Here is a 15,530-nt window from a genome sequence, read left to right on the forward strand (position 1 = left end):
GGGGGGGGGGCTGCTGGAATAGATTAATGACATTTCCATTCATTGAAATGGTTCAATTGCGTTAGTCGTGAGGTCACGGAACAAAATTAAAATCTCAAGGCACCACTCCATTTCGGTGTTATTGGTCTTTACCCCGGATGGAATAAATCCAGGAAAACCCGAAAAAAAAATCAGGTGAATACGAAAGATTCTATCTGAGATGTAACACAGTCTGCAGTTAATGAGAGCGCAGGCCACTATTTGAGGAAAAACGGTCAAAGAAAGTCTGCCTTTGCATCACCGCAGACATTTTCTTGAATTGAAATTCTCATATCATTTATCATAGCTCATACTTTGGAAATAAACATTTTCTGTACTACAGTTGTGCTCATTTGTTTTCCTTCAGAGCGATATGACTGCATTCCTTTGAAAGGGATCTCTATCATGAGCTAGCCTACCGTAGAAAAACAACAATACACCAGCAATTTTCAGATAGTGGAACATAAAATTACACATATTCTCTCTCTCTCTCACACACACGCACACACACACACGACACACAAACATAGATACGTGTGCATACATAAAATACACAAGAACCCTTAAACATAACTTTATCAAAATAGGCGTGTAATATAAGGCACTAGAAATCTAAACTTAAACTATTCATTGGGAGTTGCAATCATTCGTTACTTTCCTGATTACCGTGACGACAACATTGTCTACTTGGGGGTGGCTGTGTGATACGAGCATTCAAATGCTTAACGTCCTCATATCTGGGACATGATGCACCATCGTTAGTAGGATATCTTCATCATCATGAACATAATCATCATCATCATCATCAGCATGTGACTGCAGTAAATAAGTGGACATAAAAATATATATAATACATCTACTTATTGCACACTGAATCAGACAGTCACACGAGTCAGTGGTGAGCATTCCGGTGGGAACGTCGTCTCGACACATTTCCACAATTAGTGTTCTAAAATCTAGATGAACTTTTAAATAATTTTTCATAACCCCCCCCCCCCCCCCCATCCCATCCCAAAACAAAAAAACACAAAACTGTGCACACTATTTGTGATTCCACTCTTTTGCGCTCAATCTCGTGATTTATACGCAGAATGGAAACTTTTCATTGGGGAAGCACACTCGGTCGTGATGCTTTGGTCCCACAATCAAACCTGAACCAAACCACCCATTTTCTATTGCATTTGGGTTGCGTATGATCTGGAACCTATCCCGGTTGACTTAGGGTGAGATGTGAGTTACACACTGGGCAGCTAATTGCTAATAACCTTCGACCCTAAATATAAGATCAACTACTACAGAACCCCAAAATGAAACCATATAGGCCTTCCGTGCACGAGGGGTCACCGACCTTTTGAAGATTGAGCACTCCTTCCTGTGTACTGATTGTGCAAATGGGTGTCAAATTAATACATGTCTGAATAACATTTGCTCAAATGCCCTTTAATAATATTAGCGCGTGTCATTATTAATACTTGATGATGTCTCACAAATCTGTCAGAGTTTGTTAATCATGATTTCAACACCATTCCTACAAAATCCGAATGTCTGAGCACTAGTGAACTATTTTTAGAAGAGCCCATGTTGGTGACCCCTGCACTACATCTTATTCCTGACAACAGTGTGACTTAGAAAGAACATCATCAAGAGCCCCAATCCTGAACCTAAATGGATGCTTTGATCCTGAAATGTAACACTGACCCGTACCCTAAAGTTAAAACCATCAAGCAACAGGCAGGCAGAGACTTCATTGATTTGCTCATGCAAATAAAAGTGATTATAGAACAGTTAATGGTGGACTATTTTGAAAATGCAAAGCCCCATGACTTCTGATTCTATTTCTTTGAATAAACATATTTCATAACGTTAAAAAAAAATGCATAAGAAACAAATAAAAAAAAACAATGAGTGACTTTAGCTGAGCCCCCATTCTTTTTTCTTTTTTTATTTTTATTTTTAAATGAGGCACAAGCTGCTATTTTGTTTCTGGTGGCGGTGGTGCTTTTTCAACCTCTCACAATTTCCATGTCTTAAACTGTGAAGTATTACGTATGAACTGGTGCTTTAATTTTTGTGAGATTGAAATGCCTTTGACATTTATAGGAAACAAGAGTCTGCTTCTCTAAAAACAACAAAAAAGGGTGGGTGGGTGGTTGTGGGGATAAACACTTCCTGGTGTCTATTGCGGGTCTGTGTATCCTTAATACTATGCGCTCGGTGAGTTTCCACTCTCCTGACAGCAATTCTCTGGTGCTCCAAAGTTCCACTTTGCATCCGTCCACGAGACGTCCATATGATGGATGCCTTCGAGTTCATCTAAAGATCAAACGTCCTGTGACACTCTATCAACCAAGGTTGGTGATGCTACACTGGTAGTGGATGAGGTGAACAGTTCCACACCCGAACAATGTAAAGCAACCTGGGTGCTCGGACAATAGCACTGACTGAAAACGAAACTGACAACGTAGATTCTGATCAAGCATCGGAGCAAGTTGCTTCTTCAGACAGACCAATGGGCGTGTTTGGGTCAAAGGGTGGGTGGAGACCCCTTGTCAAGCAGGTTGCTATGGCTCAGTTAGAGGTGCTCTTTGTGGGTACGCACGCAGGACTCCACCTCCCCTCCATTTCACTCTGCATGTTGGTGGCGCTCTTATCACGGACACGTCACCGCCTAACGCGTTCATCCACTGGCAAGTGGATTAGGTGGGACGTGCCGTGACTCATTTATGTTGCATAGTGATCAAAGCTTCCAAGATACTCCAGACTGGCGCGGTAGCAGAACTGGTACTGGTCCTGGAGGAGGAACAACGCACTGGTGAGAATTATGAAAAAGGCAGCGAGAGAGAGTGAGAGAAAAAGCGACATATTGATGAGGGCCTGACCTCTGTTTGAACGGTGGCAGGTCGCTGCGTGCGCAGCATCTTGACCGTCTGGAAGATGTCCACCACGCCCTCGTACCGCATCCTCTCCAGTACGATGCTTAGCGTGATGAACACGCCGGTCCGGCCCACTCCAGCACTGGTGGGAGACACGTTTGCAGTTCAGTAATGTGTCAAGTGAGGTAGGAAAAGGCAAAAACATTTTCAGGACTTCTGGAAAATTTCCATGTGGAAAGCAAGGCAAGGGAGTTCTATTTCTATAGAACATTTCATACACAAGACAACTCAATGTGCTTCACACATACAAAAGCATTTACAAACAGCTAACAAAAGTTTGGGGAAAAAAGGCAACATTTTTAACCTGGACTTAAAAGCATTTACATTTGAGGCTGACTACACTTCTCTTGGCATCTTTTTGCACTTGCGTGCAACATAACAGCAAAATGCTTCATCACTGTGTTGGTTTGAAACTCAGGATCCACTTTATTGATCCAAGTCCACAAACCTCAGAGCCTGACTGGTTTTATAATCAATTAACATTTCTTGAATGTGTTTGGGGCCCAAATCATTCAGTGATTTATATAGATCGGTTGCAGAATTTTAAAGTACAAATACTGTCATCATAGCTTCTGCAAAGCCTTTAGGACTAGAATTTCTTTGGTTCTACTCGGAACACGAGCTGCGGCTGTTTGACGCATTTATCAGTACTGTAAATTAACTGGAATTATTTGAAAATTGGGCATAGTTGATAACGTAACGTGTAGCTGAGATAGTTTGTGTCTATTTTTTAAATGATAATGAGATTCAACCAGATTTTTTTGGGTGGTGCATTTTGGTTATTTTAGAGAAACTGTAGCATGTACGATCATATTAGTCCTGTATATGTTTGCTTGAGTAGGAGTTCATAACATTGCGGAAAATCCTGGAAAAAAAAAGTCCACCATAAATTCAGGAAATTTGATATTTTTCCTTCTTTTGAGGTTTAGTTGGAATTTCAAAGTTATATATTTTTTCAAGTTACTAATTGTTCACTAGAATTTGGAATTTTTTACATGAAATGAATGAAGGCAATGTTCTAAGCACAAAAAAATGTATGTGAATATTGTCGTGGACAACCTACTAAATAGAAGAAACGTAATTCAGATACATTTGCAATGTTGCCTCAAATGTATCAACGTGATATTGCTACAGTAAAATTGATCAATTATACATTTGCACATTTTACACGTATTCACAATAACCAATAGAATTTCCTGGGAATATGCTTGCATGAGACTTTTTTTGTTTTGTTTTTTTTACCTGCAGTGCACAGTAATTGGTCCATCCTGGCCAAACTGTTCTTTAGTTTTATGCACTTGTCCAATGAAATCAATGAATCCTTCCCCTGACTTTGGCACTCCTTGTTCTGGCCAATCAGTGAACTGGAATTGACGAACCGTCCTTGATTGGCCATCCTGGAAGAAAGAAAGCACGTTGCTTGTTCCTCTCGGACCTTGAAACGCTTGATTGTGCACGGCTTACTCTGGCGTCTGTAACTTTAAATTCCCGGAGGATGTATTGAGGCATGTTGTACTCGGCCATGGGATCCACCACAAAGTACTGGTACCGAGCTGAGCGCTCCGCGGGCCAATACTGGTGACATTTCTCCTGCATGTACACAACACACAAAAACGCTACATCACTCGTGCTAGACTTCGCATGACTCTGGAGGCATCTAATTTTTTCCTTGCCGTGGTACTTTTTGTCAATATTCCTACAGTACAGGATGTTACTTTAGGTCCACACTGCTACTGTTTGTTGGCCAGTTCCAGTGGGTATTAAACTTGATTATAAGATCCAGTTGTCGGTCGGACCCACTTTTGTCAGCATCGCAAACAAAATGTGTGCTAAGAGTCGTGTCCTCTCAACACACGTCGTTTCCTCTCATTATTGAGTCAAAGGAAAAATGTGGAGACAATGAAATCGAAGCAACTCACTTGAAACGGGCAATTAAAGATGATCTGAGGCATATTCCTTTGTGAGTTCATCTTAACCCAATTAAACAACCAAAAACAGCAGCTGAAGTCTTGTATGTCAAATTTAAAAAAGAAGAAGGGAAAAAAGAGAAAAACTATGATAGGAATATTAGATTGTGTATTATTTTAAACTTAGATTTCAAAATCCATGACAATTTGTGGAGTAACATATTAGAGTTTGAGGGAAATTGGCAGAAAGGAAATCAAAGAAACAACCTGCTATTAGGTCATTTTAATATACACAATCGTGGTGGGCAAACCTTTGCACTCAAAGGCCACATTTGAATTTGAAACCGTGAGCCAGTTCTTTCATAGATGAGGTTAAAAAAAAAGAAAAAAGAAAAAAGAAAAGGGCATATGCTCACACCACAAAAAAACAAACCGGTCCTGTTTATTGATCCATTAACTTGGGCAAAGGGCACCCTTTAAAAAAAAAAAAAATTGTCGCAACAACCTTACCCGTCCCATCTCCCTCAATTTGGTGAGCATCACAACAATGGTGGAGTTGTGTTCCCACAGCATCCTCCAGTAGTCCTCCGTGGTCTCCGCCAACGGGCCTTGTGTCGCTATGTAGGCCTTCTGTTGCCTAGAAGCACACAAACGAGGACCACCGCTCAGGCACCCAAGAACAAGCGCGTGCCTTAAATGTGCGACTGACCTGTAGCCATCGATGAAGCTGGCGTTGATATAATCCGACCCCTCCACTCCTCTGATTGGCTGCAAGGGAACTCGCGTGGTCTCGTAGGGCATGATGTTGACCAGCCTGTTCTTAAACTTGTTGCATGGCAGGTTGGCACTGACGAAGCGTGACGTGTGGGCCTTGGCACTGGCCAGACGCTGGGACACAAACGACGGCGGCATATTTATGGATTAAAATATAAATAATAAAGCCTGACATTATGGCGTACCAACAAAAAAAAGTCATCATTACTCCCAGGGTAGACAAAGCTGGATAAGAATGGAGGTAAAAGAATGGAAGGCAGAAAAGCAGCCCGGACGGAGCCTTGCTGAAATGTCTTTTCATGCAACTTTTCTGGCGCAGTGCACGAGTGAAACGAGAGAAAAAAAATCCTATTTACTGGCCGGCCTCGGGGTATACAGTCATACAAGTGAATAAACAAGATAATTTTATGGGATGGGGGCATGGAAAGGCAACGGGAGGAGGCGCGTACGAAAGACAAATGAGAGAAACAGCAAGAGAATCCAAATTCGTGGGCAGAAAACCACGACGCCCCATGTTGTCTCACTGTACATGCGTGACCCTTAACTGATCCCGCAGCCCCCCCCCCCGCAAAAAAAAACACACACACACACTATTTGGACTTTCTCACACTTGACCAATTCATGACGTCTCAAATCGAGAGAGAACAACAGAAAGCGGGCGGAGGGAAACCACAGACTCCAGGGGGAATGAAACAATACCCGTCGCTTGGTAACAATAGGGCCTCACAAAGTAAGCTTCCAATATTGGTGGCTACGGGAATGCTGTGGGAGAAACAGACATACTTTATTTTCTTTAAGACGGAACAAAGCGGGAAAATCCCCCAACCGCTGAAGCCCCCCGGCCCACAAGTTTAGATGCCGTTTATTTTGGTTCTCGTTAGTCTGGTTTTGATCATCGACAATCAAGATGGTCTTATCAAGACAATCCGGGACAAACAGACCATTGTATCTCTTGAAAACATGTCATTATTTTCAGCTTGTCCGGATAAAATCATGCCCGGTTGGCAAACAGAAGGAAAGAGAATCTTCATGTGAAGTGAGGCTGCTAAAGACGTCAGTGGAACCACGCTAAAGTTGAACCGTCGAGGGCTTTGGATAGAACTTGCAGGAAAAAAAAAGACGTCCCTGAGGTCACACCAAACTGCCGTCATTTCTCAAGAATATCCACTCAACCAAAATCGAGGGGGTGTATTATACAAGAGTACACGCAGAATTACAAAAATTACTCGTTATATCAGTTCCTCGCAGTTGTGAAAATAGGTTTGTTTTAACTCGATATGATACGGAATGTGTCGCTGATGGTGTCGTGGTACACACGCCGAACTTGCGTGCGGGGGGAGCCTGGGATCGGTTCCCACTCACCGACGGTGTGAATGTGGGTGTGAATGGTCGTTTGTCTCTATATGTGCCCGGCGACTGACTGGAGACCAGTTCAGGTTGTAGTCTGCCTTCCGCCCGGAGTCAGCTGGGATAGGCTCCAGCAACTCTGTGCGACCCTGTTTAGGATAAGCGGTATGGAAAAAGAAAGGATGGCTACGGAATGTATATAATGTTCCAAATTTAACAACATCATTTTCGCTGCTCACCAAGAATCATGACAGCCTCGTGAGCGGATTTGTGGGCCAGTTCGAGGAACAAAAAACAAACGCGTGTCTTTTTTTGGATGAAAGTCGATGAAAGAGACGGCAAGAAGTGAAATATAATAATATTTATATATTATATAAATATATAAAATATTATAATATATTATTATTATTATTAATATAATATTATTAATGTTATAACCATAATAATAATAATCATTATTATTATTAATAAAATACAATAATAATAATAATTCGTTCCAAAATTGGAAGTAATGGAAAATAATCACACTTGCATTCAAAAGCAGTAAGACAACAGTCTCGCCATTTATCATTCATAGTCTTTTTCAGTCCGAATACATCATTCTAATCCCTCTAAGCCCTAATCATTTTTATAATTTTTATGATGACAATCGTTGAATTACTTCATTCAAGTTCCCTGACATCAGCAGTGAACTTTCTGGAACAGACTGTATTCTTTGAGATTCACGCGCTCCGTGTGAGATTTACAACTTCAGTGATGGAAAGTGGATTTCCATGTGTTGGCCCGGGGTGCCCAGTAACACTGAGATGGAATCTGGTGAATGAAGAAACCCTCCCACATGTCTTCCATCAATACAAGACTGGAAAGACAGCTTGGAGGGCGCAGAGTTCATTGTTATTCTTCGGAGACTGCTACTGCCAGGACAGGAATTCTGGGGCATCAGCAGATGCGATCATTGAAACAGGCTTTATTTGAGTGCATGAAGATGTGACCTTTGACTAAGAACTCAACTTCTGGGACAACATTATCGGTTTGTACCTTGGCTATCCACACTTGCCTCCGAAAAAAGTCAGTAAAACGCCCCCCCCCCCCCACCCATAGGTGAAACCCCATAATCCTTTTCAATTTCGACCATCCGTCTGGACTATATGAAGACACAAAAAACGGCTTTGCTGGAACTAAAACAGCCTCTAACTGCCTCAGGAAAGATGTTGTCAGAGGCTGTCAAGGTCAAAAAATCCACGGTTTGTCCTTGTGATGTGGTCTCTCCACGCAGATTTTCCAATGAAAAGCCACAATATGAAGAGTGGCTAGTTTGGTGATTAACCATTCCAAGGACAAAAGGGCTTTTTCCTCTCATTAAAGTCATTTGACGTTCTTCATCATTTATTTGAGGTTGCCATTTCTCAATTTGGAGATCATGCTCTTGGATCATTAAACTGCTGTCTGACTGTGTTCTTTTTTTTTTAATTGTTGAAGAGCTTCTTGAATTACAAACCAATTAAAATAAGCTCAACTTCAAATCATACAATTGCGCCACTGCGCTAACGGGGAGGCAGCAGAGTTGGATAAACGGTGCATGACTTCAAGATGGCGCAGCGAGAGTGGCTGCCTTTATAGCAGCTCCTATACTTTTTGTTCTTCTACTTTCTTCCTTTCGTATCTTTGCTGATGTAAATGGGGAATTTCTCCTTTGTGAGAGGAATAAAGGTTTTCTTGTTCTTATCCTTCTTCATATGAATTTTACATTGTTGTCGGTGGCTCACCTTGAACTCCAGCTCCATGCCGGTGACGTTGTCGCCAGGTTCGATCTGTGTCAGCCTCTGGATGTATGAATACAGGTTCCTGGCAGGGACCTCCGTGTTGCCGCAGGTCACGGCCTCCAGCAGCGCGTCGTAGATGAAGATATACTGGTCCTCCGTCTGGACCATGTAGTTCCTCTGGGAGCGCATTAGTGTGACGTGGCCGTAAATGTCCACGGTCTTCTCGTGCTTGATTCGTTCCACCATGGCGTCGATCACGATGAAGCAACCTGTACGGCCCACTCCGGCGCTGAATGGATAGATGGGGAAGTTCATTTTTTGTGTCTTTAAATTTTTGAAAATCCCGTACTTCTGCCTTCTAGTCCAGAAGTTCAGTGTTGGGATCTTGGCTGAGTCCCCTCCGGTGTTTGAGTGAGTTTCCTCTCCAGTTTACTCGCATTTGTGATGTCAGGTTTTCATGTCAGGTTACGTGAAAATTCTAAAGTGCCAATTGATGTGGATGTGAATGTGATCGATTGTCTAGATCAGTGGTTCTTAAGCTGGGTTCGATCGAACCCCAGGGGTTCGGTGAGTCGGTCTCAGGGGTTCGACGGAGCCTCTGCCATGGAGGTTAATTAAGACACATCCGACTCAACATTACAGTTAGTTATGCCATCACTGGTTGCAGATGATCGCTTTACATTGCTTGTCCAATCAGTGCTGCGGGAAATTTATTTCGCTCAGTAGTCACCGTGTGACTGTCATGATCGTACGTCATACAAACCCCCCCCCCCCCCCAACAACCTATACTTAGGCTATGTAATTGAATTCACTTTTTTCTGTTTTTAATAAATGTGTTTTTTAAATGTCTTGAATTTGTAAAAAATCTAATTTTTATTTTTCAGTAATATTCTGGCTCCTGAAGATCCATGTAACATTTGTTTTTTGTTTCTATAGCTACAGAGGTGCTTTATTTTGTAAGGTTAATTCGTTATTGTGAAGGGCACACTGAACGTTATGGAGTGAGACACTTCCTGTTTCACGTTGCACGGGGAATCTCCGAACGATGGACTACAACTTCGTGTCGTAGGCCAAGGACAGCCTGTATGTAAATTTATGACGTAAATGTATTACTAAAATCAACGGTGTGGTCATTGAAGGAGTTATCTGTCTGTCAAGCCGCAACGGGGACGTGGCGAGGGCGGAACAACTAATGAAGGGTTCGGTGAACGTGCATATGAACTGGTTGGATTCGGTACCTCTCACAAGGTTAAGAACCACTGGTCTAGATGAAGGTGATTGATTGTCTAGATGCGATTGGCTGGCAACCGGTTTCGGGTATGCCACAGCTTTTAGCCCAATGTCAGCTCGGACAGGCTCCGGCTCAAGGAGGAGCCTAATGAGGACAAGTGCTGTCGAAAATGGACGAAATTAATAATTCCCTACGGACACACTTTGAAGTATTTAAGACCACTGCCCCCCTGAATCATTCCCTCCAATTTTGTCACTTTTTTTTTTTTGCTGTCAGATTTTGCACAGTTGCTCAACATCCAATCCAAGGGGTGATCTTTAAAATATGTGCATCTCCTCTTTTACGTTCAGTGCCGGGAACATAAATGAACCCGTCAAGTGTCATAACTCGTAGTTGTTCTGAAGTCGTTGCCTGCGTCTGACAAAATATTGACACCGGGGTGTGTTAAGTCTGTAGAAGGAGAGCGATTCTCAACCTGCTCATAGTTAAAGAGGCCAGACATAACTTTTGCTGTGAAATAGCACGGCTGTGTATAATCGTATACTGCATAGCAGAAATTCTTGGATGAATTGGCAAAACATGCAAAGTAGCAACATTGGTGTTGACAAAATTGACATCGGCGATGAGTCAGCACTAGCGCAATATAGTCCGTACTCTCCTATCTACACAAAGTCCAAATATGAACTACTCTAAATTCCTACTCATTTCTGCTGTGCTGGTACCGAATTGGTAAAAATCCTTTGCAAGCAGGTTCGTATAAGCGACTGAAAACCCCTTTCAATGGCAGAATGAATATTGGGGCTGTGAGATTGACTGCGGTGGAATGAGATTTCGGCCCCATTGTTTGATTCCCAGGCTGTTTGATACATTAAGGCGCATTATGACAGAGGCTTGGCGCGATAATTAAATTTGCCTGTTAATCCTGTTAGATACTCCATCTGACTGTGAGCAAAGATTCGGAGGAGCCTCTCATCCGACAACCTTTTCAACCCTCCTCTCGCCCCGACTTTCCTCCTTCTTCATTCTCCCTCCAAGTACCTTTCACACACTCCGCCATCAGCCTGCGTTTTCCCTGCACCTTTCGTCTTCTTTAATTCACCACTTCCATTCGCTGTGTCCACGGTTTGACCTCTCCTATTTCCCCTCGCTCCTTCCGCTACTCTCCTTCTGCTCATATCTCATCATTTAACTCCCAGTCCCTTGATAACTCTTTCTCTCAATCATTATCTCAATCCCTCGTTTTCCCCTTCTGCATCTCACCGCACTAATTCTTCCCCTTGGGAGCCTCTGGCCCATATTCCCTGAGCAAACCTTCTCTCGTCTTTCCATCCGGGTTACTGCAAATAACAGCCTCCTTTCAACTCTCGGTAATGACAAGTCTTCCAAAAATTCTCCCTCTTCTTGATTTGACGGTATTTGAATATAAACTTATGAACCCATACCAGCTCGAGTGGTCAGCACTAAAATGCTGCATATGCAAAATAAGGTCAGCAAAGAGGCAGTTTTGACAAGAAGGAGGTTACTGAGGGAGGAACGTGCAAGTTTTACGCAACGGCAGGTCCAATTGTGGTTTTTGGTTCAGGAACCTTTAGTGTTTACAGTTGGATTGGACTGGATTTATAAAATGAGGCTGTGGAGTGAAGACCCACCACAGCTAAGATTAATTCTACACACGGATTGCCAATTTAATGAGCCTCCTTTGTGTTCTACGTGCACACAAATCCAGACGAATAATCCAACATCATTTTGGTGATAGCATTGCAAGAGTGTTCTTGGACTCTGACTACACCCGTGAACGATGTAAAAATAGAACATAAAACAGGATGAAGTGTTACTCACCTGCAATGGACGATCATGGGCCCCGCATCTGCAGGGTTGCAGGCCTTCACCCTTCGCAGGAAGGCCAGGAACGGAGTCGGGTGCTCGGGTACACCGTGGTCTGGCCAGGCTGTGAATTGGAAGTGACGAACCTCACGCTTCTCACTGGAGCCACTCTGGAAAACACACGCAGCAAATAAGCATAAATTTCTTGTACCAGGCTACATGGTGAGGGAATGGTAAGCACATTGCCTCAGGCTCTACTGTGTGCTCTGACTGTGGGTTTTTGCGACAGGTACCATGGCTTCGGTGCGATTGAAAATGCAAATGGTTGTTTGTTTGTAAATAGTATCTAAGAACTCGTTTCAATCTACAGCTATGTCTTTATTAGAAGTTGATTGTTTGATAACTCCTTCCACCCATGATGAAGCTAGCTAGCATCGAAGCGTATTACAGTAACAGGGATTTAGCGTGAGAAGATGAAAATGTGTCTGTCCTCCCTGTTGGTCAAATGATGCACAGTGTCCAGTGGTCGAGTGACCCATCTTTCAAAGTAGGTCAGTAGTCCCATGGTCTGCCGTTCCAGTTTTAATTCACGTAGCAGCAAATAGAGCACTGGCTTATTCATTACACTTAATAGGGTGTGTATTAAGAGTAGCTGGAGGGCGTATGAGGTATTGATTCAACTACACTGATGTTGGTGGTGGTGTTCACGGCGATGAATTTTACGAGTTGCTAGGTTTGTTTGCGATGTGGACAACACTAAACATTCGGTACAACTCATGGGCCGATGTAGAGCCATAGGCCAAGATGAAAGTGGTATAAAAAATCTTTATACGAACACTAAGGATGCTTAGTTTTGATTGTCATTGACAATGTGACCCAACACCCTGCAGCTGCATCTGTCCAATGTCTGATGAACGGAAAGAATGAAATCAAATAGCGGTTTCGTATTTTGCTATAGGAGAGGGGCAACTTAATTACATTTTAGATCCACGTGTTATACTCGATCATATTATCATGCACAAGTTTTCCAGAGAGTGTATATTCAGGGAAACCCTGCCAATTTACAGTCCACCATACACAAATTCCCCTGTTCACTTTTGTTTCCACCGGCGGAATACATACTCAGCCATTCACAGTTTTTTATCGCCTAAAAATACCACAAGATGGAGCTAAAACCCGGGACAGTAGGGAAGTAGTTAATTAGTGTCAGGCAGACAGTGTATTAAACCTCAACATCTCAATTTAGAAAGATCTTTTGGAGGTCAGGGAGAGGATAAGTTTAGCCTGGGTTGTTAATGGGAGTTACGAATAGTCTTGTTCACATGTGCACATGCACGCGCAGTTCCGTTTTCTTCATAATCATTTTTTTTAGATAACAGTCTGTGGTAAATGTATCGTTTCAACTATTACTACAGGCAATTACAAACACTTTCTATGTTTTATTTTTGATATTTGTGGCAGGGCTCCGTCTCAATCCCCCTTTAAAAAGCATGAACTGAATTCATTTACCATGTCGATCATTAAGATCGTTTCAAAAACTGAAAAAGCTACAGTTACCTTATTCGCCGACAGAATTAGACATTAGAAAAAGGTCCTCAGATCAGGTGAGCGATGTAATGAACAACACACGCATGTAGCTACTGTCACGTGGCAGCAAGCACGCATCAATACACAAGGAGCATAAATATTTGAAGGGATCAATACGCACTGTAAAACGCGTCGCGGTTGACTGCACATGTCAAGTTACCTTGTAAAGCGCAAATGTCCTGACAGAGTAGGTGGCCAGCTCCACTGTGTCCAGCAGAGTGACCTGGATGAGGCCGTAGGTCTCTGTGCCTCGTGTTGGCCAGTACTGGTCGCACTTCACCTAAAAACCAAAGACAGTGAATATTGTGAGACTTCAAGAGCTTGAGAAAGAAGTGCATGAGCACAGTGTGTCCCAAAAAAACCCCCCAATAAATAAATGAAAAGGGTTGGGAGATTAACACAGCTCAGTGAGACTTTGCAAAATTCAAACAGAAGTTTTGGACTAAAACTGTGCTTATTGAGGCAACCCGATGTGTGAAAGAGGTTTTCCGTGCGTGTGAGGAGTGATAGCTTTGTAGAATGTGTGTGATCCTGCGCTAGTAGTGTCTGATACCCTCAAACTGTGCGCTGGGAAGCTTCCATATGTCTGGCAAACGCTCACAGGGTTCCACCACAGAGCTGGAAAAGTTGAGTGAGTATCACTTGACTCGATGTGGCCCTAACGCTCCAACCTCACAAATCGCTGAAAGAGGACATGGCATGCCTCGACACCCAAAACACCTTGAAATTCCCCGCATCACACGACCGTACTTGTAGTTCTTCGGCTCAGCCTCGGAGACCACAAGAGAGGGAAGCATCCCAGCGAAGCGGGAGGGGCGTGCGAGAGCCTTGGCAGAATCAGGCCAAAGCAAACGCTGCTCGCTGATCCCTCTGGTCCTCACATCAGAGACGGAACGGAGCTCGGCTCAGCTCACTCTGCATTCCGCTGCTCCAGACTGAGGATTAAGCCTTTTGGCCTGGGACATTCGGGCTGTAATTACAGCTTTAACCGTCGTGTTCCCACCAGACCTACAGACAATATCAGGACAAGAACGGTCTTCCATAGTGTGTGGGGGGTGGTTGAAAACCACACTTAAGTGTGCCAACATCTATGCAGACAGCACATACTGTGTTGTGCAGGCCACCAGTTGTGTGGTTCGTTCAAAGCACAATTCTACTGTTCCCATCTGTGATCATCATTGTTGGTCATACATAAACACATAATAGCATAGTGTAGATAGATGGATGTTAAAGGCGATTAAAGCATTCCCCCCAGCAAGAGCTGATAAAAGGCAGGTTTATAGTAAACGACGGAAACACAAAGGAGCCAAGCAAATATTCAGAAGACGCAAATTCATCATCTTTATGAGGCAGTGGATGCTCTTTACAGTAAACATGTCACAGGGTTCATTCTTTACCCATGCTATTTGTCCTTTAAAGGCCTGGTGGTATGAAATGTAATGCTACGCACTTCACCTGAACCACAGCTAGACAGGAAGCACATTTGTAGGTGTGATCATGCAAGTGTAGACAGTAATGTGCACTGTTTCTGAACTTCAGTGGAAACAAGAAACCCAAGTCAGTCCTCGTTGACTGCGGGTGCCTCATTGGTGCTTTGAAAATAGTTCAACTCATCGCATTTGGCTATTGCACAGAGGGGGAAACAGTAAAAAAGAGGCACTGAAAAGAGAGGGGGTGGGGGGCGGGTAAGGAGAAAAGCATGTGAGGAGAGGGTGCATTTGAAAAGGGATTAGCAAAGGAGAGAAAGCGAGATCTTGCCTTAGAGAAGAAATAAGAGGGCATCTGAGGGTCAAAGAGACACAACAGAGACAGTTGGAAAGGAAACAGCTTGGACACAATGCACAGGTTAATCATAGGAAAAGAAGCACAGATGACAGGAGAGGATCATTTGTTGCAAAACACATGAGCATGATTTATTATTTCTTTTTTTTCCCTCTTTTTTTTTTTTTACCCCAAGCCAGTCTTGTTCATTTTTATTCTTACGCAACACCCAAAATGAACAAAAACAATGCCTTGAAGCTGAATATTTTCTAATTCATTACCCAATTTGACATGCCTGTAAACCCCACTCCATTACGATTAGACTCTCATTCTATGTCATTCTTGAGTAAGCAATAGCATCACAAAGCATCCCGCTACTTTTCCT

At 43.0% G+C, this 15,530-nt stretch overlaps 1 protein-coding gene across 34 annotated transcripts in view; it reads right to left on the reverse strand.

The window, feature by feature from the left end:
• The window catches only part of LOC127613869 (receptor-type tyrosine-protein phosphatase delta-like), a 159,954-nt gene continuing 144,424 nt past the window's right edge, over window positions 1–15,530 (reverse strand). For 18 of the 34 annotated variants that reach the window (XM_052085147.1, XM_052085152.1, XM_052085142.1 and 15 more), the window contains 9 exons: window positions 13,545–13,664; window positions 11,813–11,967; window positions 8,746–9,031; window positions 5,568–5,746; window positions 5,369–5,495; window positions 4,416–4,541; window positions 4,194–4,348; window positions 2,898–3,033; window positions 1–2,808 (listed from right to left, as the gene is read on the reverse strand). In XM_052085147.1, the coding sequence (XP_051941107.1) occupies window positions 2,740–2,808; window positions 2,898–3,033; window positions 4,194–4,348; window positions 4,416–4,541; window positions 5,369–5,495; window positions 5,568–5,746; window positions 8,746–9,031; window positions 11,813–11,967; window positions 13,545–13,664 (1,353 nt within the window). In that variant the 3' untranslated portion in view covers window positions 1–2,739. Of the gene's footprint in view, window positions 2,809–2,897; window positions 3,034–4,193; window positions 4,349–4,415; window positions 4,542–5,368; window positions 5,496–5,567; window positions 5,747–8,745; window positions 9,032–11,812; window positions 11,968–13,544; window positions 13,665–15,142; window positions 15,167–15,530 lie in introns of all 34 variants that reach the window. The other 16 variants (XM_052085130.1, XM_052085128.1, XM_052085127.1 and 13 more) reach the window with 1 other exon arrangement.

This window comes from Hippocampus zosterae, chromosome 13 (assembly GCF_025434085.1).
Source record: "Hippocampus zosterae strain Florida chromosome 13, ASM2543408v3, whole genome shotgun sequence".
NCBI lineage: Eukaryota > Metazoa > Chordata > Actinopteri > Syngnathiformes > Syngnathidae > Hippocampus > Hippocampus zosterae.